The 22873-nt window shown below is 44.1% G+C and overlaps 1 protein-coding gene across 1 annotated transcript in view; it reads right to left on the reverse strand.

Annotated features, from left to right (window-relative positions):
- Positions 1-22873, reverse strand: part of LOC141121569 (uncharacterized) — a 121656-nt gene that overhangs the window by 11228 nt on the left and 87555 nt on the right. The window contains exon 9 of the mRNA XM_073611203.1: positions 12284-12763. Within this exon, the coding sequence (XP_073467304.1) occupies positions 12284-12763 (480 nt within the window). The remainder of the gene's footprint in view (positions 1-12283; positions 12764-22873) is intronic.

The raw sequence follows: 22873 nt of genomic DNA on the forward strand, positions 1-22873 counted from the left end.
TTTTATCCATTCTCTTACTCCTTGGTGGGTGTGGGGAATGGGATGAGTGGCAATGCTGGGGGGAGTTCTGATCAGCCAACTAAGGTGCTCTTGATTAAGGTCATCTGCTGATCTGAGAACTGTAGTGGGGACTTTTAACTGCAACTTTAATCACAGGTAGTGTTACTCACTGTGTCTCCGGCTTCACTGTGTCTCCAACTTTGTGGTGTCTTGCAGCAGTGACACCTATGCCGAAATCAGGAGATCCCCTAGCCCCTCCCACTTCACATTCCTCACCAGTCAGCTGACCTCTAGTCTCTGCCCCCCAGCCATGCCATGAACTGAATGGACGGCTGCGAAGAGGCTGAGTGGGCGACCGCGGGCTCCAGGAACAGCCCAGCCGGGCGGCCACAGGCTCCAGGGACAGTCCTGCTGGGCGGCCGCGAAAAGGCTGGGAGAGCGGTGTGGGATTCAGGAACAGTCCAGGATTCGGTGACCCCTGGCAAATCGTCATTCGACCCCCGAGGGGTCCCGACCCCCAGGTTGAGAACCACAGGACTAGAGGGAATGGCTGTTACAAGATGTCATCTGTGACCCCTGCCTTCGGGTCCCCCCTCGGGATTTACTGCCTGGAACTAGGACACTGCCTCTAATGGACTAAAAGGACTCTTACTAAACCTGCTAAAGTATGATCTGGGCAGCCGTGATAGTTAGCTGGGGAAGGACTGATCCATTTGTCTACTGCTGCTGTACTGACCCGTTGCACTTCCAGTAAAAGCTTATTAACCGTTCTGAAGTTACTTAAAGAAGCGTATGAAGGTAAATGGTGTATCCAAATTAACAGGACCTGATAAGTACAAACAGTAGTGAAGAGAAGGAACTGAAGTGCCACCACAGCAGGTTTACTCAGCAGAGGAGTTTGTGCAGTTGCTATGGATAACCAAGTACTGGTGTGGAAGAAATAGCAGAGTTATCGAAAGAGTGGCACTGGGCATGAGTGACGGGTACTCTGGTTAGCGAGGGGGTCGGTGCTCTGACTCCCTTCCCAGCGTTTGGTGCCTTTTAAAGAATTTGAGACTGAACCCACGGCATGGAGACCCCATGGATCCAGCCACAGGTATGGGAGAAACCAGAAAAAAGCAACGCTAAACCCACCAAAATTGAAATTGTACAGTGAAGATCAATATGGAAAAAATAATTAAAAAGTGATCTATATTTTGAATATAGATTAATTTAAACTAAAAAGTCCATCTTCTTAATTCCACAGTGCTAGTAGAAGAACCAAACTTGTGATGTAATCGAAAGTTCAATATTATCCTATTAATATTATGGGGCCCCAGACTACGTCATTATATGACGAAACGCGCATCGGGAGGAGCTGACGTGCTGACGTCTCGCGTGTGCCGTTCGAGGGACGGGTGTTTGTACGAGCCGGCCGGCTAATCTGCTTTTAAATACTACAATCTTGTAAGTGGCTTTCTCATTTTCTAATGAATATGTCTGTCAGTATTACGCTATGGTACCCTTCTATCATTTTGGGATACAACTGAACGTTATCCACATCTACCCACACTTGGTATCCGTGACCCACGAGTTTGGCGGTCCCTGTCTGGTATAGAGATCAGCCTGAGGGTTCTTCCTGGTATGCATCTGTTTGGCGCCTGACCGGATAAAGGCCCTGGCCGGGTATAGGTCGCAAGCTTCTATTGCTTGCCTGTCTGGTAAGCAAGCATTTTGGGTGTTTAGCACTGGTGGTGCGGTGCAGGATAATATTGAACTTTCGATTACATCACAAGTTTGGTTCTTCTACTAGCACTGTGGAATTAAGAAGATGGACTTTTTAGTTTAAATTAATCTATATTCAAAATATAGATCACTTTTTACATTATTTTTTCCATATTGATCTTCACTGTACAATTTCAATTTTGGTGGGTTTAGCGCTGCTTTTTTCTGGGTATTTGTATTTAGCTCAATTTGTTTATTTTTGTATTAGCTCAATGTATTTATTTCTCACAGCGCGGTATTCCACTTTATTTACAGGTATGGGAAAACTGAAGGAGCTAAACTAAGTGCACGTAGATAGGTCTATGGCGGGATGCTTGGTGCATGGTGGAACCCCTACTCTGTCACTGGGAGTGAGATGACAGGTCCTGGGCATTAGTGAGCATGCACACAAGAAAGGTACCCCCCCACATGTAAGGAATGTTGGTCCTGCCCATAAGTAGTGAAGCGATTTCACCCATGTGCAGAGCAGGGAAGTGTCAGTGACACATTCCTCTGGCACGCTGATCCCTGCCAACTCTCCTTTCTCATCATTCCATATGTCGTCACATATAAGTGCCTGGGATGGACGGGAGCGGAGGGCTGGCAGGGATCAGTGCAATACCCTTTATGCATGTCTTTAGGAGAAACTTCAGGAATAGACAAGTGCTGTTTGTTTCGTTTCGAATTTAAATTCGAACAACATTTTGGTTATTCTGAGATTCAAATGTATCCGAATCTCCGAAAGACAATAGTAACGAATTTCATAAATCAAAATAATGTGCCGCGCTTTACAAAAAAAAAAACAAATATCCTCAGTGTACAGTAATACATATATGCAATACACATATTCATCCATAACGTAAAAACTGGTTATTTTGCATAAAGTGCTAACGTGACAATAATGTATGTTAAGTGACTAATGTATAAAGTGCTGATGTGCCAATAAACTAACAAAAAAAAAAAAATCATCAAATGAGTGAAACAAAAAGTGCACAAATCATAACTTTTCAAAAAGTCCTCTTATAATTTTCAAATGAATAATTTCTTTGTGATGGTGCTCCATATAAATCCACAGTGATGTCAAACTCGTGCCCCCCCGTGTGATTCTGCTCACCTTGGGGGTGTGACCGCACAATTAAGTTTGGTCTACAACACAGTTGAACAACCTCTGGGCTCTATGATAAGTGGATTTTGCAGGATCCTATGTTGTTCAATGGTGCTGTCTTCAATAGATGTATAAAAAAAATAGGCTGGGATGGTGTTTTATCGTTTAAAACAACATTTATTAAAAGACAAAATCTCCAGTGTATTCTCATTTTCTTACAGCGCACCACCCTACAGCTGGCAAATATATCAAATCCAGTAAGGCTCTGTGTCCAATTTGGTTTCCACACTGCTCAGACAACGTCTGTGCTGATTGCTAACCCTTCCTGTCCCCTCCCCAACGCGTGTCGACACAGGGATATGATGTGTCTTCCTCAGGGGGATAAACAGTAGCGAATGTCAACAAATCCGAATAGAATGGTTACGAAACAAGCTAAATTAATTTGTTTCATTCGGATGTTTGAAGGATCCAAATTCATTGACAACAGCTGGTTGTTAAGGAGCGGGCCAGCAATCTGGCTGTTGCGCCCTTAACAACCATGACTTATCTGCTGTCAGCAGAATTCCCTGCTGTCAGCAGAATGTAAACAAAACTAAAAAAAAGCATGTCCCCCCCTAAAATCTATACCAGCCCCTTCTCTGAGCATGCCAGGAAAGGAAGGGGAGGATGAGCAAGCGTCCCCCTCCTGAACATACAAGGCCACATGCCCTCAACATGCTTTGGGGCAGGGGGCTCCCCTCCAAAGCACCTTGTTCCCATGTTGATGGGGGACAAGGGCTTCTTCTCCACAACATGGACCAGTGGTTGTGGGGCAGATTAGGGTTGCCACATCATCCCTTTAAACCCATATTATTTACACAGGTTCTGCGGCTGATTAAGGTGATAAAAAAACTCGCTTAGTGCATTTCATGCATAAATCCTTTAAAACTAACCTGATCTCGGAAGCCAGCAGGGTCCATCTCTGCTGTGGGCATCTGGAGCCCTCTTGTATTCATTTCCAGGATTCAGTGCAGCTGGCTACCCAGCATGCACCTGCCGATCTCACCCGTGCGCAGTAATGCCACTGCACAGCGCTCTTTTGTCCTGACACGTTGCCATAGCAATGGCAGCGTCAGCGGAATTTCCCACCCCACTGCTATAGCAACATGTCAACCAAGACATTCCCGTCTTCCCGATCGCGTAATTTCCGGTATTGAAAACATTAGAGCATTAGGCGATTCCCATGGACTCCTCGGAAAGATGACGCCGATATCCCAGGAGTCCATGGGAATCGCCTAGTTACATCATCTCCTAGACGGCTGGAGCCCAAAGTGCTCCAGAAAATAAGGAAAATAGGGTATTTAGAAAAATAAATAAATAATTTGCCATTTTAAATAGAAAGGAGGATGGGCATTAGATTGATTAAAAGTAAAAAAAAAAATGGGTGGAACTCTGCTTTAATACTGACAGAAAAGCTGTACCCTTCTCATAATTTAATAATGGGCACAGTAAAACACCATGACCACATTCTAAAAAAAAAAAAAAAAAAAAAAAATCTGAAAATTCATCCAAAATAGGGCTGAAACAACTAATCAATTATGAAATTTATCGATTACTATTTTCATAATCGATTAATTGGCCAGCTGATTAGTTGGCCTTCATACAGAATGCATTATTTGTTTACATATAAGGAAATACAGTGCAGCACACATACAGCTCAGTACACCGTCCATGCATGTCAGTAAGGGCCTGAGAACTTGTGAATGTGTGAGGAGCAATGCCTCATGGGACATGTAGTCCTGGGCAGGAAGTGAGTGGTTCTAAAGGCAGAAGTTTTCTTTACCTTTCTATTGGGGCACTCTATACTGTACTTAACGCACAGCAAAAAGCACTCACACCGATCAATTTTCAGACAAGAATATTCATATGAAAAAACTTTGTACATTCGCTGAATGAAAGAATTGTTGTTTGAAATTTTCACTTGCTTTTAACATTCTGTTTTAAAAAAGAATGTCATTTATGAACGAAAACCACATACACTGTCTGAAAATTCCTTTGACCAAGAAGTTTTCTATTATTTCCAAATTTTCCCGTCACTGTGGTTGAAAGCGAACGTCGATTCGACCCCACTAACGATTAGAAAATCGAACGAACGTTCTTAAAATGACATTTTTTTTTAAGGAAGACATTGTTTTTGTATGGTCAGCATATAATATATTACAGTTCTGTTTGAAAATCTGCAAAACAATCTAATTTTTTTTTCTTTAAATAAAAAAAGATATGAGTCTGATGAGGTTTACCATTTTCAACCTCCAATAGTATATACAGTATATATCTCCTCTAATAGTATATACAGTATATATCTCCTCTAATAGTATATACAGTATATATCTTCTCTAATAGTATACACAGTATATATCTCCTCTAATAGTATATACAGTATATATCTTCTCTAATAGTATACACAATATATCTCCTCTAATAGTATACACAATATATCTCCTCTAATAGTATACACAGTATATCTCTTCTAATAGTATATACAGTATATATCTCCTCTAATAGTATGTACAGTATATATCTCCTCTAATAGTATATACAGTATATCTCCTTTAATAGTATATACAGTATATCTCCTCTAATAGTATATACAGTATATCTCTCCTCTAATAGTATAGACAGTATATCTCCTCTAATAGTATAGACAGTATATCTCTCCTCTAATACTATATACAGTATATCTCTCCTCTAATAGTATATACAGTATATCTCTTCTAATAGTATATACAGTATATATCTCCTCTAATAGTATATACAGTATATATCTTCTCTAATAGTATATACAATATATCTCCTCTAATAGTATACACAGTATATCTCTTCTAATAGTATATACAGTATATCTCTTCTAATAATATATACAGTATATATCTCTTCTAATAGTATATACAGTATATCTCTACTCTAATAGTATGTACAGTATATATCTCCTCTAATAGTATATACAGTATATCTCCTTTAATAGTATATACAGTATATCTCCTCTAATAGTATAGACAGTATATCTCCTCTAATAGTATAGACAGTATATCTCTCCTCTAATAGTATAGACAGTATATCTCTCCTCTAATAGTATAGACAGTATATCTCTCCTCTAATACTATATACAGTATATCTCTCCTCTAATACTATATACAGTATATCTCTTCTAATAGTATATACAGTATATCTCCTTTAATAGTATATACAGTATATCTCCTCTAATAGCATAGACAGTATATCTCTCCTCTAATACTATATACAGTATATCTCTCCTCTAATAGTATATACAGTATATCTCTTCTAATAGTATATACAGTATATATATCCTCTAATAGTATTTACAGTATATATCTCCTCTAATGGTATAGACAGTATATCTCCTCTAATAGTATAGACAGTATATCTCTCCTCTAATAATATATACAGTATATATCTCCTCTAATAGTATAGACAGTATATCTCTTCTGTCTGTTATTCTCAGAGTGGATTAGAGATTTTGCTGTCTAACCATATAGTTGGTTATTTATATTTAGCACTGCATAGAGATATTTAAGAATAAATTGCCTTTTTTTTAAACTTTACATATTAACTAAATTCTACACCACACTTTTAAGGTTATTAACCGATTATTCAAAACAATAATCGGCCTACTAATTGATTATGAAAATAATCGTTAGTTTCAGCCCTAATCCAAAAGGCATTCACCTCCCCATAAATATCTTTATCTAAGCCTTCACAGCTCAACATAATTGGAATATTGGGCACTTTTACTTCCCCAATGTTCCCCTCCCACAGGCTCCTCTAAGACCGGTCCACGCAGTCTCTTCTCCCCTATTCTCCAATGGTTATAGGTTCTCTGAAGTCATCTAGACCAATGCAGAGCCCATAGCCCTTCACTGGACAGGGGGGACAGTCCACTGCAGGGGAGTAGGGGAGTAGATGAAATTGGGGACTGCCAGGAGAACAGAAGATCAATAAAGAGGAAGGATGTGGAAGTGCAAATTTCAGTACAGCCCAAATCTGAATCTCATCGCTCCTTACAAGAGACGGCTAAAGTGAGGAGGTGACACATCTCCATAATGAAGAGAATGTTCCGGCCCGGTAAGTGGTGAAATGTTCTGCCCCTGAAGGGGTTAATCTAGGTTTCTACACTATATATGTGTGTATCATCATCTGCTGGAGATAAAAGACATCACAGTGACTATGGAGGAAGAGGACGGACATGACGGGGGGGTTACTGGGTGTAAATAGAAAATAAGATCTTATTACCTCCTCTGCTGTCACTTCCAGCAATGTCTTCTCTCTACTTCCTCCCGACCGACCTCTCACCTGGAACTTCCTGTCTGTAGCTGACATCACTTCCTGTCTGTATTCCATAGAGTCGTTTATTTTTGTTAGAAACGAGATCACCACCTTGTGTAGATCAGAGGAACTGCAGCCCTGGAGAAACATCTAATACTATGAACACGGCCTTATGTTGTGTGTGTATGTTATATATATATATAAAATGTGTATATGTACTGGTCCAGGCAGCAGGCAGGAACATGATCCATAAAAAGTACATGCAGCAGGCAAAGATATGGTCAGCAAATCCAAAGTATTTCTCCAGACAGTAGGCAGGAACATGGCCCATAAAATGCCCTGCATCCGTACAGGCAGCAGACAGAGATATGGTCAGCACAGCCAGGCTCAGGCAGCAGGCAGGAACATCAGTCTTAGAGCCTCGGTCAGGAAAGAATGGGCACAGGGGTAGAGGCTTCTTCCCACCCAAATCTCTTCAAAGCCTCCAGTCTGAAGACAATGATCCAGTAATTACAAAACCAAGAGAAAACCAAAAACTGTTACCATACTTACCAACTGTCCCGGATTTCCCGGGACATTCCCGGGATTTAGACTCTTTTCCCGATTTTATTTCTTTATTTATTTTTTATTTTAATGTCCTGGGAAATCCGTTTTTTCACGATTTTTCGCCTGCCGCCGCTAGAGGTCCGCGGCTGGCGGAGACATTGTCTCCGCCGGCCGCCATTTTTAAGCAGACCAAGAACACAGCTGGGTGACTAGATGGAGTTCCTGCGTCGCCGCCCACCCTCCATCCCGCTCCGCCTCGCCTGCCTACCCCCCGCCCCGCTGCCTGTCTGTTATGGAACGGGGCGGGGGTTCTATTGTAACCAGGCGGCCGGCGGAGGTAGACACTATTTTGTATACCCCCTCTGTTCTGCAATGGCGGTGGAGACCAACTAGGACACCTGAGGTGAGGGGGGGTGCACCGCTGGGGACATCTGATGTAAGGGGGGCTCTGCTGGGGACATCTGATGTAATGGGGGCTCCATCTGAAGGCAAGTGACAAACTGCATCTGGTGGCAAGTGACAAGCTGTATCTGAAGGCAAGTGACAAGCTGTATCTGAAGGCAGGTGATGAGGCAAGTGACAAACTGCATCTGAAGGCAGGTGATGAGGCAAGTGACAAGCTGCATCTGAAGGCAGGTGATAAGGCAAGTGACAAGCTGCATCTGAAGGCAGGTGATAAGGCAAGTGACAAGCTGCATCTGAAGGCAAGTGATGAGGCAAGTGACAAGCTGCATCTGGTGGCAAGTGACAAGCTGCATTTGAAGGCAGGTGATGAGACAAGTGACAAGCTGCATCTTGTGGCAGGTGATGAGGCAAGTGACAAGCTGCATCTGGTGGCAAGTGACAAGCTGCATCTGAAGGCAAGTGACAAGCTGCATCTGAAGGCAGGTGATTAGGCAAGTGACAAACTGCATCTGGTGGCAGGTGATGAGGTAAGTGACAAGCTGCATCTGAAGGCAAGTGATGAGACAAGTGACAAGCTGCATCTGGTGGCAAGTGACAAGCTGCATTTGAAGGCAGGTGATGAGACAAGTGACAAGCTGCATCTGGTGGCAGGGGATGAGGCAAGTGACAAGCTGCATTTGAAGGCAGGTGATTAGGCAAGTGACAAGCTGCATCTGATGGCAAGTGACAAGCTGCATCTGAAGGCAGGTGATTAGGCAAGTGACAAGCTGCATCTGATGGCAAGTGACAAGCTGCATCTGATGGCAAGTGACAAGCTGCATCTGAAGGCAAGTGACAAGCTGTATCTGAAGGCAGGTGATGAGGCAAGTGACAAACTGCATCTGGTGGTAGGTGATGAGGTAAGTGACAAGCTGCATCTGAAGGCAGGTGATAAGGCAAGTGACAAGCTGCATCTGAAGGCAGGTGATGAGGCAAGTGACAAGCTGCATCTGAAAGCAAGTGACAAGCTGCATCTGGTGGCAAGTGACAAGCTGCATCTGAAGGCAAGTGACAAGCTGTATCTGAAGGCAGGTGATGAGGCAAGTGACAAACTGCATCTGGTGGTAGGTGATGAGGTAAGTGACAAGCTGCATCTGAAGGCAGGTGATAAGGCAAGTGACAAGCTGCATTTGAAGGCAGGTGATGAGGCAAGTGACAAGCTGCATTTGAAGGCAGGTGATGAGACAAGTGACAAGCTGCATCTGGTGGCAGGTGATGAGGCAAGTGACAAGCTGCATCTGAAAGCAAGTGACAAGCTGCATCTGAAGGCAAGTGACAAGCTGCATCTGAAGGCAGGTGATGAGGCAAGTGACAAGCTGCATCTGAAGGCAGGTGATGAGGCAAGTGACAAGCTGCATCTGAAGGCAAGTGACAAGCTGCATCTGAAGGCAAGTGATGAGGCAAGTGACAAGCTGCATCTGGTGGCAAGAAACAAACTGCATCTGGTGGCAGGCGACAGTGGCAAGTGACACGCTTAGGGCTCCCACTGACTCTGCATTATATATTACAATGTAATATAAGAAATAATGCGCTTCAATCATCCTGACACCATTTCAACAATGGTGCCATGATGATTGCAGTGCTAACACCAGCCATTATTCTGACAAATTGCCCACGAAAAATCACATACAACCCCCCCCCCCCCCCGCGGCCCCGCCACCCCCAGCCTTGGCACAATTTTCTTCCACGCAGGTTTAATATTGTTGGTTTTATTAACTGATGTTCTTCAAAGTCCACTGTACTCATAAGTGCAGGTATAGGATCTCGGTTATTAGTATGAAACCATGCCTGACAAAATTAATTATTCAGAAAAAAAAATGTTGGATGAGTGTGACAAGCATCCAGCTGTTATAAAATTCTGCTCATAATTTAATTAACACAGTGATTTCCTATGATCGTCAACTCCATCTAGTGGCCATAATGTGGTATTTTTTCTGAAATACCTCAATCATGAAAAATTGTTTGATACCGCATTATGGTCATTAGATGGAGCTAATGATCATAGGAAATCATTGTATGAAATAAAATACAACCAACATTTGTTATGGCTCGGCAAATTCTTGTTACAATATATTTTTTTTTTAGACCTCAAGTGTTTGTAAAAGCTTACCTTATTTTCCGCACCATAAGGCGCACCGGATTATAAGGCGCAGTCTCAATTACGGGGACTATTTCTGTACTTGACCATACATAAGGTGCACTGCATTATAAGGCGCATGCTAAAACATACGGTCCACAAAAAAACAAGCAAACAAAAGCCGTGGGGGGTAAATGCCCTACCCTTACCCAGGCCCGTGTATATGGACTTCAATGAAAGCTTGCTTTAATGTCCGGTATCTGCAGACAATGCCAAAGTAGTAAGTAAAACTTACTGGTCCCTGCAGGAATGATCAGCGGTATCACCAAAAGTAGATTGCCCAGCTCACAGGTAGGAGAAACACCAGCCACACTGCGCTGCAAATACAGTTCATGTGAAGGGACGAATGACTTCCCGGTCCGTACGGGGATATTCAGTAGTCTCACTGAGATCGGGGCGCTCCGCTCACACAGCGATACACACACCAGCCGTGTAGCACTGGAGTAGGAACCCACGTGATGTGGCTCAAGGTGGAGACTCAGAGCGCATCAACAGTGTGCTAGTGCCCAAGTGTAAAAGGGGTTTGATGGATCTGTTTAGATTGTAGATCTCCTTCAAAGTGGAGTGGTTGGTTTATCGAGCGGGAAATGATTTTGGAACTCAGTGCACATATAAGGCGCACGGCCGATTTGGAGGAAAATATAAGGCTTTTAGGTGCGCCTTATAGTGCGGAAAATACGGTACATCACGAAAATATACTCAACCAACAAAAGGTAAGGATTCTATTCTTTATTTTTCTACTGCTATCAACGGCCAACACAGTACAACACTTCATCCATGTCTTTGGGGAACTCTGATCTCCTTATTATTATTTATAACAAGTACTTCTATAGAGCTGTCAATTTACAAAAGGCTTCATAAATATATTTTACATTCACATCAGTCTCTGCCCTCAAGGAGCTTACAATCTAAAGGTCCCTACCTCACATTCATACATACACAAAAACACACACACACACTAGGGCAATTTTTTTTTTTAATCCAAAAAGAAGTTTTTATTTAGAATTCAAAGTATACAGTCCAAAGATCCACAGTTATAACATATATAGCAAATATGTACAATTCCATATGCAATAGAAGCAGTACGTTTTTTTACTATAGTCACCATCAACAATTATCAAACGACCTTGGTCAGGTCCCACAGCACCCCCTGCCCATAATCTGTGACAGTTCACCCCGCCCGCCTTGGTCTAGTGGTAGTACAGAATGGAGTAGCGTATTTAGCCCACATTGAGCCTCAAAAGTCTATCCATGATTAGGTCATCCGGGGCAAGTCCCGGGGTTCTCAACCATGGGTCCCATCGTTTTTCAAATTTTCTAGAGCAACCCCTATGCTGGTATACAACTTTTTTCCATTCTCAGTGTGTTACCTAGTGCAGTGATCCACTACTTGACCGTGGGGGGGTGATTCAGACTTCCAGTGTAGCATTATCAACTTACGAGCCATAAAAAGGGCCCTAGTGAGGGCTTCTCTGGTATGGGGTTCCCATTCCAGTTCATCTAGCAGATTTAGAATACAGTATTTAGGGTCTAATGAGGCCCTCATTAGAGTGTCTGTCACCCCCTTCCAATACACTATGGCAAATTTAGAAAGGATCCAATTAACCTACTAGCATGGGAGGAAACGGGGGTACCCGGAGAAAACCCATGTAGGCACAGGGAGAACATGCAAACTCCAGGCAGGTAGTGTTGTGGTTCGAACCGACAACCCTAGTGCCGCTAGGCGGAAGTTCTAACCACTTAGCCACTGTGCTGCCCCATGAATCATTTCCTACATGATGAAGATCAGCCATGGAGTATATCTGAGGTGTATATCAGGGTGTGCTTCTTCCCCACATGAGAGCTGTGATGTCCAGCAACATTCATATAGAAGACATTTCCCGCACTCAAGGCACTAATACACCTCGAGGATTGTGTGGGATCCCTGATGTACAGGAAGACAGGACTTCAGTGAGGAACAATTCCCTCACTCAGGACAGGTAAGTGGCTTTTTTCCCGTGTGAGATCTCTGATGTCTGTAAAGGTTGAACATCTGTGAAAAACATTTCCCGCACTCAGGACATGAAAATGGCTTTTCCCCCGTGTGAGTCCTTTGATGCTTGATAAGTTCTGATTTTTCTAAAAAACATTTCCCACACTCAGAACAGGAATAGGCCTTCTTCCCTGTGTGTGTTCTCTGATGTCTGTAAAGACAGGACTTCCCTGAAAAACATTTCCCGCACTCAGGGCAGGAAAACGGCTTCTCCCCTGTGTGAGACCTCAGATGTGTGACAAGATCTGATTTTTGTAAAAAACATTTCCCGCACTCAGAACAGGAAAATGGCTTCTCCCCCGTGTGACATCTCTGATGTCTGTAAAGATTGGACTTCTCTTGAAAATATTTCCCGCACTGAGGACAGTAATATGGCTTCACCCTCATGTGAGATGTCTGATGTCTGTAAAGACTGGACTTCCATGAAAAAGATCTCCCGCACTCAGAACAGGAATATGGCTTCCCAACTGTGTGCAATCTCTGATGATTGTAAAGATTGGACTTCTCTGAAAAACTCTTCCCGAACTCATTACAGGAAAACCTCTTATCTGTTGGAAGGACGGCACCGTCCCTCACAGTCTGAGGTTCCTCAGGATAAGAGGAATACGATGGTCCATCTACACTGTGTGGTGCCGGATGGACATTTGAGGTAGCCGGGTTTTCTCCTGGACTATTCTGTGTGATGACCTCATCTTCTACTTTACAGGCTGGAAACAAAGTGAGACAATCCTCTGAGGTTTTCCTCATCTCCCGTCCATCTACTAAAATAGAGATAAAAAGATTATTACTAGACATGAGCAGATTGGTTCCCCTAAACCAGGACTCTGTCCACATCAGGCAGCTTTGTCTCTGAGGATCTTACAATTCCACCCTCAAGGTACCAAAAAAAAGGGTCCTCTGAATCTCCTACCAGTTCATTTCTTTATTCATGGACCTTAGTCAGAGAGTGAGGAAACAACGAGAACTGTCTTTTATAGCACTGACAGTGATGAGGGGATTATAGGACGAGTTTCCCCACCCCCTCTATCACTCATTGCCATCTTCCCAACACAAGAAGTCCTGCACTTCCTTATTTAGGCCATGATTTAGTCATGAATAACAGCGGGGCTGAGCCCCACCAGAGGTCCGAGAGTGAGGATGGGGGAGAACAACCAAGATGAAGACTGGACTGATCAGATATAAATTGTCCAGCTGGTAGAAAATGTGCGTAAAAAAACTCAAGTTAGACTTACCGGTAACTTGTTTTCCAATAGTCTTTCAGGACAGCACCCAAGAAATCATGGCTCCTCCTCCAACAAGAAACACCTCATCATTCCAAGCTTTAACAGGAGGCCTCCATGCAGCTTCCTTCAGTTGTTTGTAGAGAACCGCCAGCCCCGGCTGCAACACATAAGCGACAGTTATATCATAGTATTACAGCAACAAGAAAAGGGCAGGTTATTGCTGTCCTGAAAGACTATTGGAAAACAAGTTACCGGTAAGTCTAACTTGAATTTTCCCAAAACGTCTTTCAGGACAACACCCGATAGGATAATCGAGACTTACCCCATTTAGGGTGGGACAACAGCCTGCAAGACTATCCTTCCAAAAGCCTGATCCCCAGCCGTCAGGAGGTCTAACTTATAATGACGGGCAAAGGTCGTCAGACTCGTCCATGTAGCTGCTTTACAGATCTGTTCGGGGGTGGCACCAGCTTTCTGCCCAGCTCTTGTAGAATGAGCCCGAATACCAACTGGACTCTCCTGGTCTGAAAGGGAATAGGCCTCTGTGATTGCCATTCTCAACTATCTGGCAATGGTTCCTCTGGTTGCTTGTCTTCCTTTCTTACTACCAGCATATGAAACAAATAATGCGTCTGAACACCTAAAGTCCTTAGTGGCTTCCAGGTAACTTAAGACTGCTCTCTGAACATCCAAGGTAAGGAATTCTTCTTCCTTCCTTTCCGATAAATCAGAGCAAAACGTAGGGAGTATAATCTCCTGAGCTCGATTTTGGACGGAAGTGACCTTCGGTAAAAAATTAGGATCTGTCTTCAGAACAATTTGGTCTGAAAAGATAGAAAAAAAAAATGGCTCCCGATTGACAAAGCTTGAAGCTCACTAATTCTTCGAGCTGTCGTTATAGCAACTAAAAAAAAAAAACAGTTCTCAAAGTAATCCGTCTCAAGGAGGCTAAATTAATAGGTTCAAATGGTTCCCTGTTCAGGGCCTGTAGAATAACCGATAAGTCCCACTTTGGACAGGTTCTGATTACTACCGGTCTGGACCGGGTGATGGCCTTGAAGAACCTGATCACTAGGGGTTCTGATGAGATTGATTTCTCTAAAAAATACCTGAACTTTGAGGGTACTGACTGCTAAGCCCTTACCCACTCCTTCTTGCAGGAATTCCAAAATAGAAGAAAAATCTTTTAAGGATCAGCCGGATGCAGTGCACCAGGAGTTTAAAACTTTCCAGACTCTGAAATAAATTGCTCTGGTAACACTCTTTCTGCTAGATAGGAGGGTAGCCACCAACCTGTCTGAAAATCCCTTCTTCCTTAAGACCTGCTCTTCAGAAGCCAAGCTATGAGCTTTAGATTTGCTACTACCTGGTGAAGTAAGGGACCTTGTATCAGCAGATCTTGTCTCAACAGAAGGTGCCAAAGCAGTTTGAGTTGCATCTGGAGAAGGGATGAAAACCAAGCTCTCTTGAGCCAAAAGGGAGTGATGAGGATTACTGTCATATCCTCCTTCTGGATATCCTGAGGGATAAGCTGAAAAAGGGGGAAAGGCGTAACAGAGGCGAAAATCGCAGATGTGCGCCAGAGCATCTAACCCCAGAGATGGCTTGGTTCTGTTCAGGTAGAAGAAGAGAGACACCTGTGCATTTTCCTGAGTCGTATAAAGATCCACTTTTGGCTGCCCCCATTTCTTCACGATCATATGGAAGATTTCCGGGTCCAAACGCCACTCTGCCTCGTACACCTGGTTTCTGCTGAGGAAGTCTGCTACCCTGTTTAGAGTCCTTTTTAGATGGACCGCAGACAATGATATAATTTTGAGCTCTGCCCATCTTAGAATACTTCCTGCTAGACACGGAAGAGCTCTGCTTCTTGAGAAAATGGAATCCATCCAAAATCTTCTGTACTCTACCGATCAATTTAGCATCTTGAGATTTGGGATGAGACGGAACTTTCCTGAGGGTTTCTGAACAAGGAATACGTGCGAGTAGAACCCTTGGAAGAAGTCCCTTGTAGGGACTGGAACAATGACTCTCTGGGACCTCAGTTCCTGGATTAGGGACTTCATGGCGAGAGCCTTGGTTGGATCCCTTGGGACGTTTGTCACCAAGAATCTTTTTGAAGGTTCTTCTGTGAATTCGATCACATATCCATGGAAGAGTATGTTTAGAATAAATTGGTTTGGTGTAATGCCTCTCCACTGCGGAAGAAACTCCTGGAGCCTTCCTCTGATTAGGAGGAAGGAGTTACTGCAATTTTTCAGAAGTCGCAGAAGGATTGGCTCCCTTTTTCCCTGCATTTGATCTTCCTGCTGTTATTTCTGGCCGAAAAAAATGCTTACGGGTCTGCACCTGCTGCTTCTTGACTGGAAACGTTTTCTTTTCATTGGCCATTCAGTCAAGAATGGATTTTAGTTCTGAACCAAACAGCAAATCCCCTGCAAAGGGAATGCTACACAGCCTGTTTTTTGATGCTGCATCCCCGGGCCAGGTTTTTAGCCATAAGGCCCTCCTAGCAGAGTTTGTTAATGCTGCGGACCTAGCCGACATGCGTACGGACTCTGCCGAGGCATATGCAATATATAACACTGCTGCAGATAAGGCTGTAAAGGAGTCCAAAATCTCTTGTTTCGGGGAATCCGCAGTAACATGGGCCTTCATCTGGTTAACCACTTCAGCCCCGGAAGAATTGGCTGCTCAATGACCAGACCATTTTTTGCGATACGGCACTGCGTCGCTTTAACTGACAATTGCGCGGTTGTGCAACGCTGTACCCAAACAAAATTGACGTTTCCCACAAATAGAGCTTTCTTTTGGTGGTGTTTGATCATCTCTGCGGTTTTTTTTTTTTGCGCTATAAACAAAAAAAGATCGACAATTTCGAAAAAAAAAAAAAAAAACACAATATTTTGTACTTTTTGCTGTAATAAATAGCCCCAATTTTTTTTTTTAAAAAAGCTAATTTTTTCCTCAGTTTAGGCCGATATGTATTCTTCTACATATTTTTGGTAATAAATAATAAATCGCAATAAGCGTATATTGATTGGTTTGCGCAAAAGTTATAGTGTCTACAAAATAGGGGATAGATTTATGATTTTTTTTTTAACTAGTAATGGCGTCGATCTGCGATTTTTATCGAGACTGTGACATTATGGCAGACACATCGGGGTCGATTGACAATTATACAGCGATCAGTGCTATGGCAGGGAAGTGCACTGGCAGGGAAGGGGGTTAACACTAGGAGACGATCAAGGGGTTAACTGTGTTCCCTGGGTGTGTGTTCTAACTGTGGGGGATGGGATAGACTATAGATGACAGATTGTGGTTCCTAGCTCGTAGGAAGTCACGATCTCTCTCTCCTCACAGAACTGGGATGTGTTTACACACGCACGTCCCTGTTCTGCCTCTCGTGCCCGCGATTGCTCATGGCCAGCGGTCATCGCGACCACCAGTCACGAGCATTGGCACCCCCGCATGCGCCTGCTATCCTGCTTATAGCGACCGACGTATAGCTACGATGGTTTGCGGGATCATGTCAACCTACCGCCATATAATGACGGTGGCTGGTCGGCAAGTGGTTAATCCAGTGCTCTAAATTCCTGGCAACACATGTTGCTTCAGATTGTTTATAACTGATTGCCGGGCTTTAAGAAGTAGGTCCATCCTCTTATCCATGGGCTCCTTTAGCGTGCCCATATCTTCAAAGGCAAGGTCAGTTGACTTTGAGACCTGCGAGAAAGCGGAATCCAGTTTTGGAACCTTGTTCCAGATAGAGTCAGGATTTTCCTCAAACGGGAATCTTATCTTGTGGGCCCGAGAAAAAAAATGGCTTCTTCTCTGGCTCCAGCCCTTCTTTTTTAATCATGTCTGTGATTATCGAATGGACCGGAAAAGTACGGCCTTTTGAGTCTCCCAGACCAGCATACATGCGGTCGTGCAGTGAGAGCTCCTTCTTTTCTTCCTCTATCCCCAAGGTAGTGTGGATTACTTTCAAGAGTCCTACCTCTTCTAGTGACAACATGTACTTAGAGACGGCATCTGCTTCATTTTCCTCCTCTTCGGAATCTGTTCCATCTGGAGCGTGGGAAGCAGGTTCTTGGGAAGTATCCTGGGGAGACAGGACCTCCTTCCTGTATCAGAGAAACCCCTTGGGATTCTGAAGATGGCTGCGGAGCCCTAGGCTCCCCTGAGGGACCTGGCTCATCTATCAGGTTTGACCTGAAAGCTTAAAAGGTGGCACGGAGCTCATCCTTAATGGTTGAAACCAGATCGCCACAAATGGATGGAGACTCATCCCTGACTAAATCTGCAATGCAATCTGCACAAAGCAATTTTGTCCAAGGTTCGCTGAATTTATCTTTGCAGACAGGGCACCTTCCCTTGACTGGTTGAACAGAGCTTTTGGCCTGGACAAACAGAAGAATAAAAAACAAAAGGACCACGCTAAAATGCTGCTATACAGCACAAGTAAAAAACAAACACCCAGGTGCACTAGGAAAGAACCTCTCACTTCCCTGTGCCCAAGCAAGCCACCCCCACCACTTTGGAGTCCCTTATGCTGAGCTGTGAGAGCTAACCCACTAGCCACTGCATTACACATACACCAGGGAGCATGGGGGGGGGGGGGTTAACACCCATAGGAGAAAAGGCCCACAGTAAATAGGAACACAGTCCCTTACCTTGGCCTTGCTGGTGCCTTGGCTTGCCCCCTTATCCGCTGCATCCTCCACTGGAGAGCGCACTGAGGTTGCATGGCTGAATGAATGACCATTCCCGGATTCAAAAACGCTACTGCGCCGACCCGGAACCGGAAGTTAAAAGGCACCAGGTGACCCTGCTCTCTCCTCCTGCGCATTGCGGCCGAAAATGACGCTGCACGCTTGACCTGGAAGTGCCGCCCCCTTCCTGTGCACTGCACAGGACGTGACTGAGAGCTCTCCTCCGCCACGAGAATAATGGCGGCTGCTTCAGCCTTCACCGCCATTGCCCCGCATTGCGGGAGGCAAGCGGGGGGCCTCCGCACACCGCCCATTTGTCAAAAACACAGGACGGCACTCCCAGGCAGTACAGGCTCTCCCTGAGCACGGAAGGGGAAGAGAGCCTACGGGAACCATCCAGCTAGAGGCAAGTGGGAGGATCACAGACTCCTGGCATGAAAAAAGAAAAGGGTTTCAAGGTGAGAACCTCTTGTCTCCCAGAACAGACCTGAGAGATCCTGGTTCTCACCAGAGGAAACACAAAAAACTGAAGGAAGCTGCGTGGAAGCCTCCTCTTAAAGCTTTGGATGATGAGGTGTTTCCTGTTACAGGAGGAGCCTTTCCTGAAAGACGTTTTAGGAAAAAAGAATACATATTACGTTTATATATAGCAGCAGGTAGATGGTAAAGGGCAGAAGTCCGGACTATTTAACTTAAAAACACATTGTATGAGATAAAATAGTTAACAGTATATACTATCTGAACCAGGGCTTTTTTTCCCTCACAGAATAAGTGCAGGAATTCAATCGCCTTCCCAACACCCCCTCCAAGAGTGCGCTACCTACAGAGCACAGAGTTCAGAAGTATTCTACATACAGAGCACAGGGGTCAAGGGTCTACTTTTCAATGTGAAAAAAAAAAGTGTACTTCATACAGAGTGCAGAGTTCAGGAGCGCGCTATGTACAGAGTGCATGGATCAGGAGTGCGCTATGTACAGAGCGCATGGTTTAGGAGTGCGCTATCTACAGAGTGCAGGGATCAGGAGTGCGATATGTACAGTGTGCAGGGATCAGGAGTGCGCTATGTACAGAGTGCAGGGATCAGGAGTGTGTTAAGTACAGAGTGCATTGATCAGGAGTGCACTATGTACAGAGTGCAGGGTCGGGAGCACTCTACAGAGTTCAGGAGTGCACTATTCAAAGTGTGCAGAGTTTAGGAGTGTGCTATGTACAGAGTACAGTGGTCAGAAGTGTACTAAATACAGAATGCAGAGTTCAGGAGTGTGCTATATATAGAATGTAGAGGTCAGAAGTGAACTATGTACAGAGTACAGAGGTCAGGAGCATGCTGTGTAGCGAGTGTAGAGTGCGCTATGCAAAGAGTGCAAAGTTCAGGAGTGTGCTATGTACAGAATACAAGGTTCAGGAGTGCGCTATGTACAGAGTACGGGGTTCAGGAGTGCGCTATGTACAGAGTACGGGGTTCAGGAGTGCGCTATGTACAGAGTACAGGGTTCAGGAGTGCGCTATGTACAGAGTACAGGGTTCAGGAGTGCGCTATGTACAGAGTACAGGGTTCAGGAGTGCGCTATGTACAGAGTACAGGGTTCAGGAGTGCGCTATGTACAGAGTACAGGGTTCAGGAGTGCGCTATGTACAGAGTACAGGGTTCAGGAGTGCGCTTTGTACAGAGTACAGGGTTCAGGAGTGCGCTATGTACAGAGTACGGGGTTCAGGAGTGCGCTATGTACAGAGTACGGGGTTCAGGAGTGCGCTATGTACAGAGTACAGGGTTCAAGAGTGCGCTATGTACAGAGTACAGGGTTCAGGAGTGCGCTATGTACAGAGTACAGGGTTCAGGAGTGCGCTATGTACAGAGTACGGGGTTCAGGAGTGCGCTATGTACAGAGTACAGGGTTCAGGAGTGAGCTATGTACAGAGTACAGGGTTCAGGAGTGCACTATGTACAGAGTACAGGGTTCAGGAGTGCGCTATGTACAGGGTTCAGGAGTGCGCTATGTACAGAGTACAAGATTCAGGAGTGCTCCACATACAGGGTGCAGGGGTCAGGAGTGTGCTAAGCACAGAGTGCAGAATTCAAGAGTGCACTATGCAAAGCGTGCAGAGTTGTGGAGTGTGCTATGTACAGAGTGCAGGGTTCAGGAGTGCATATCTTATTGACAACTTTAAACAAAAAATTACTCCCCCCTCTTTCCCCCAAAATTCCCCCTCCCCCAGTATAAAGCTCTCTTCTACCCCCAAATCCCCCTCTTTGACAGATACTGATAGCGAACAGCTGCTGAAGAGCAGACTCATCTTATATTAGTAGAATGGGTAGTGCAGCTGCTGAGAAGACACAGGCTTCAGGAGCTACTGCAGCCAGACGAGCGTTGCTGTGTGCATCCCCTGCCTCCTCCTGTACAATCTTAGGCATGTCCAGGGCATGGAGAGTTCAGTGCAACTGCTAGAAGTGTACTATCACTTGTAGAAGCCAGAAAACTCAGAGTAGTGAGCAGCAAGCACAGGGCCATCACTGAAGGTGGAAGAACTCCATTCCACCACATCCCACTGAAAAAGGCTGATCCAAACTATGTAATGTACAACATAGAGTATGTAGCGCAGGAGTCAAGAGTATGTAATGCGCAACATACAGTATGTAGTGCAGGGTTTAAGAGTCTGTAATGCAAAACATGGGGTATATAGTTGATGGGTCAGGACTATGTAGTGTACAATAGAGTAAATAATGAAGGCGTTAGGCCTGTATAGTGCCCAAGAAAAAGTATACAGTGCATGGGTCAGGACTATGTTATGTATAACGCAGAGTATATATTGCAGGGGTCAGGCCTATGTAATGTACAATATAGAGTATATAGTTGATGGGTCAGAATAAAACTTAGAGAATATAACAACGATGTTAGGACTATGTAATGCACAACATAGAGTATATAGTGCAGGGTTTAGGACTATGAGACATGCAATATAAATTATATAAAGGTAAGAGTCAGAACTCATAGTATTGGTATTCAGTGGAGGCCTAAATGTTTACTTTAGACAAGTTGCAGAGGTCCCACACCACTGCCTCCCATCTCCTGAGACTGCACTTAGTGGCTATACTCGCCCTACTCTGGACCGTTCAGTGACCAGTACAAACAGAGGAATGTATTTAGTGTTAATGACCCACCTGAGCTGATCTCTGTAGGAGTCTCCTCCTCTATAATTGTCCTTATTATTTCATCCTCCTCCATAGACTCCTGATCATCTCTCACATACGTCTCTTCTTCTTCTGCTTTAATATCAACTTTTATATCTTCACCCTAAACCAGGAGAAGGAAAGAAAATACCATCTGTAAAATGTAAGCTTTAATATTGTGACATGACATATTTAAAAAAAAAAAAAAAAACACCCATCACCTTGACATGTCCTTGTTCCAGATGCTCCAACTCTCCAACCTTGTAATGGTGATGAGGGATGATGTGATCTTCCTGTGTGAAATCCCAGGAATACAGAGGACGGCGACATCTGTAGCTGGATGACTCAACCATGCTGTCCTGGTACAGATATTTATATGCTTTTAGAGACTCCAACTCCTCAATCACCCCATCCTCATCATCCTCCTCTTTTATCCCTTCTGTACCTTCAACTTTAGAGTCACTCTAGTTACATAGTTACATAGTAGGTGAGGTTGAAAAAAAGACACAAGTCCATCAAGTCCAACCTATGTGTGTGATTATGTGTCAGTATTACATTACATATCCCTGTATATTGCGGTCATTCAGGTGCTTATCTAATAGTTTCTTGAAGCTATCAATGCTCCCCGCTGAGACCACCGCCTGTGGAAGGGAATTCCACATCCTTGCCGCTCTTACAGTAAAGAACCCTCTACGTAGTTTAAGGTTAAACCTCTTTTCTTCTAATTGTAATGAGTGGCCACTCTGAATATGTAATAAACATTTTTATAAAATTATAATGCAGATAATGTACAGATCCTAATGATACTATCAGTGATTGTTCCTCATCTACCTGATGATGGTGAGGGATGGTGTGATCTTCCTGTGTGGAATCCCGGGAATACAGAGGATGAGGACATTTCTCTGGTGGGTTCCCATTACTGGATCCATCTGTAGGAAACACACACACTGACTGAATACATTGTTTCTATGTGTTTATCAGATGATGGGGGATCTAGGTGGATCCTCTGTACTGCTCTCTCCTTTACAATAAAGTCTCCTCTTACCCGGTGATGTGAGGGGCGGCTGATTGTCCATCATGACGTCCTTGTAGAGATCCTTGTGTCCTTCTAAATACTCCCACTCCTCCATGGAGAAATAGACAGTGACATCCTGACACCTTATAGGAACCTGACACACACAATGATACAGTCACCATCCAGACACATCCCTTGTCTGTTACTGGATAATGTCCCAGAATTCCCAGCACCGCTCACCTCTCCTGTCAGCAGCTCCATCATCTTCTTGGTGACTTCTAGAATCTTCTCCATGTTGTGTCTCTCAGGTTTTAGGGAGTCACATGGAGGCACTGTGATGGTCATATGATCACTTGACTCTAGAAGAGGAAATCTCTGCATTGAAAAACCAATAGGAATGTCATGTTAGAATCCCAGAATC

This window comes from Aquarana catesbeiana, unplaced genomic scaffold (genome assembly GCF_042186555.1).
Source record: "Aquarana catesbeiana isolate 2022-GZ unplaced genomic scaffold, ASM4218655v1 unanchor225, whole genome shotgun sequence".
Lineage (NCBI taxonomy): Eukaryota > Metazoa > Chordata > Amphibia > Anura > Ranidae > Aquarana > Aquarana catesbeiana.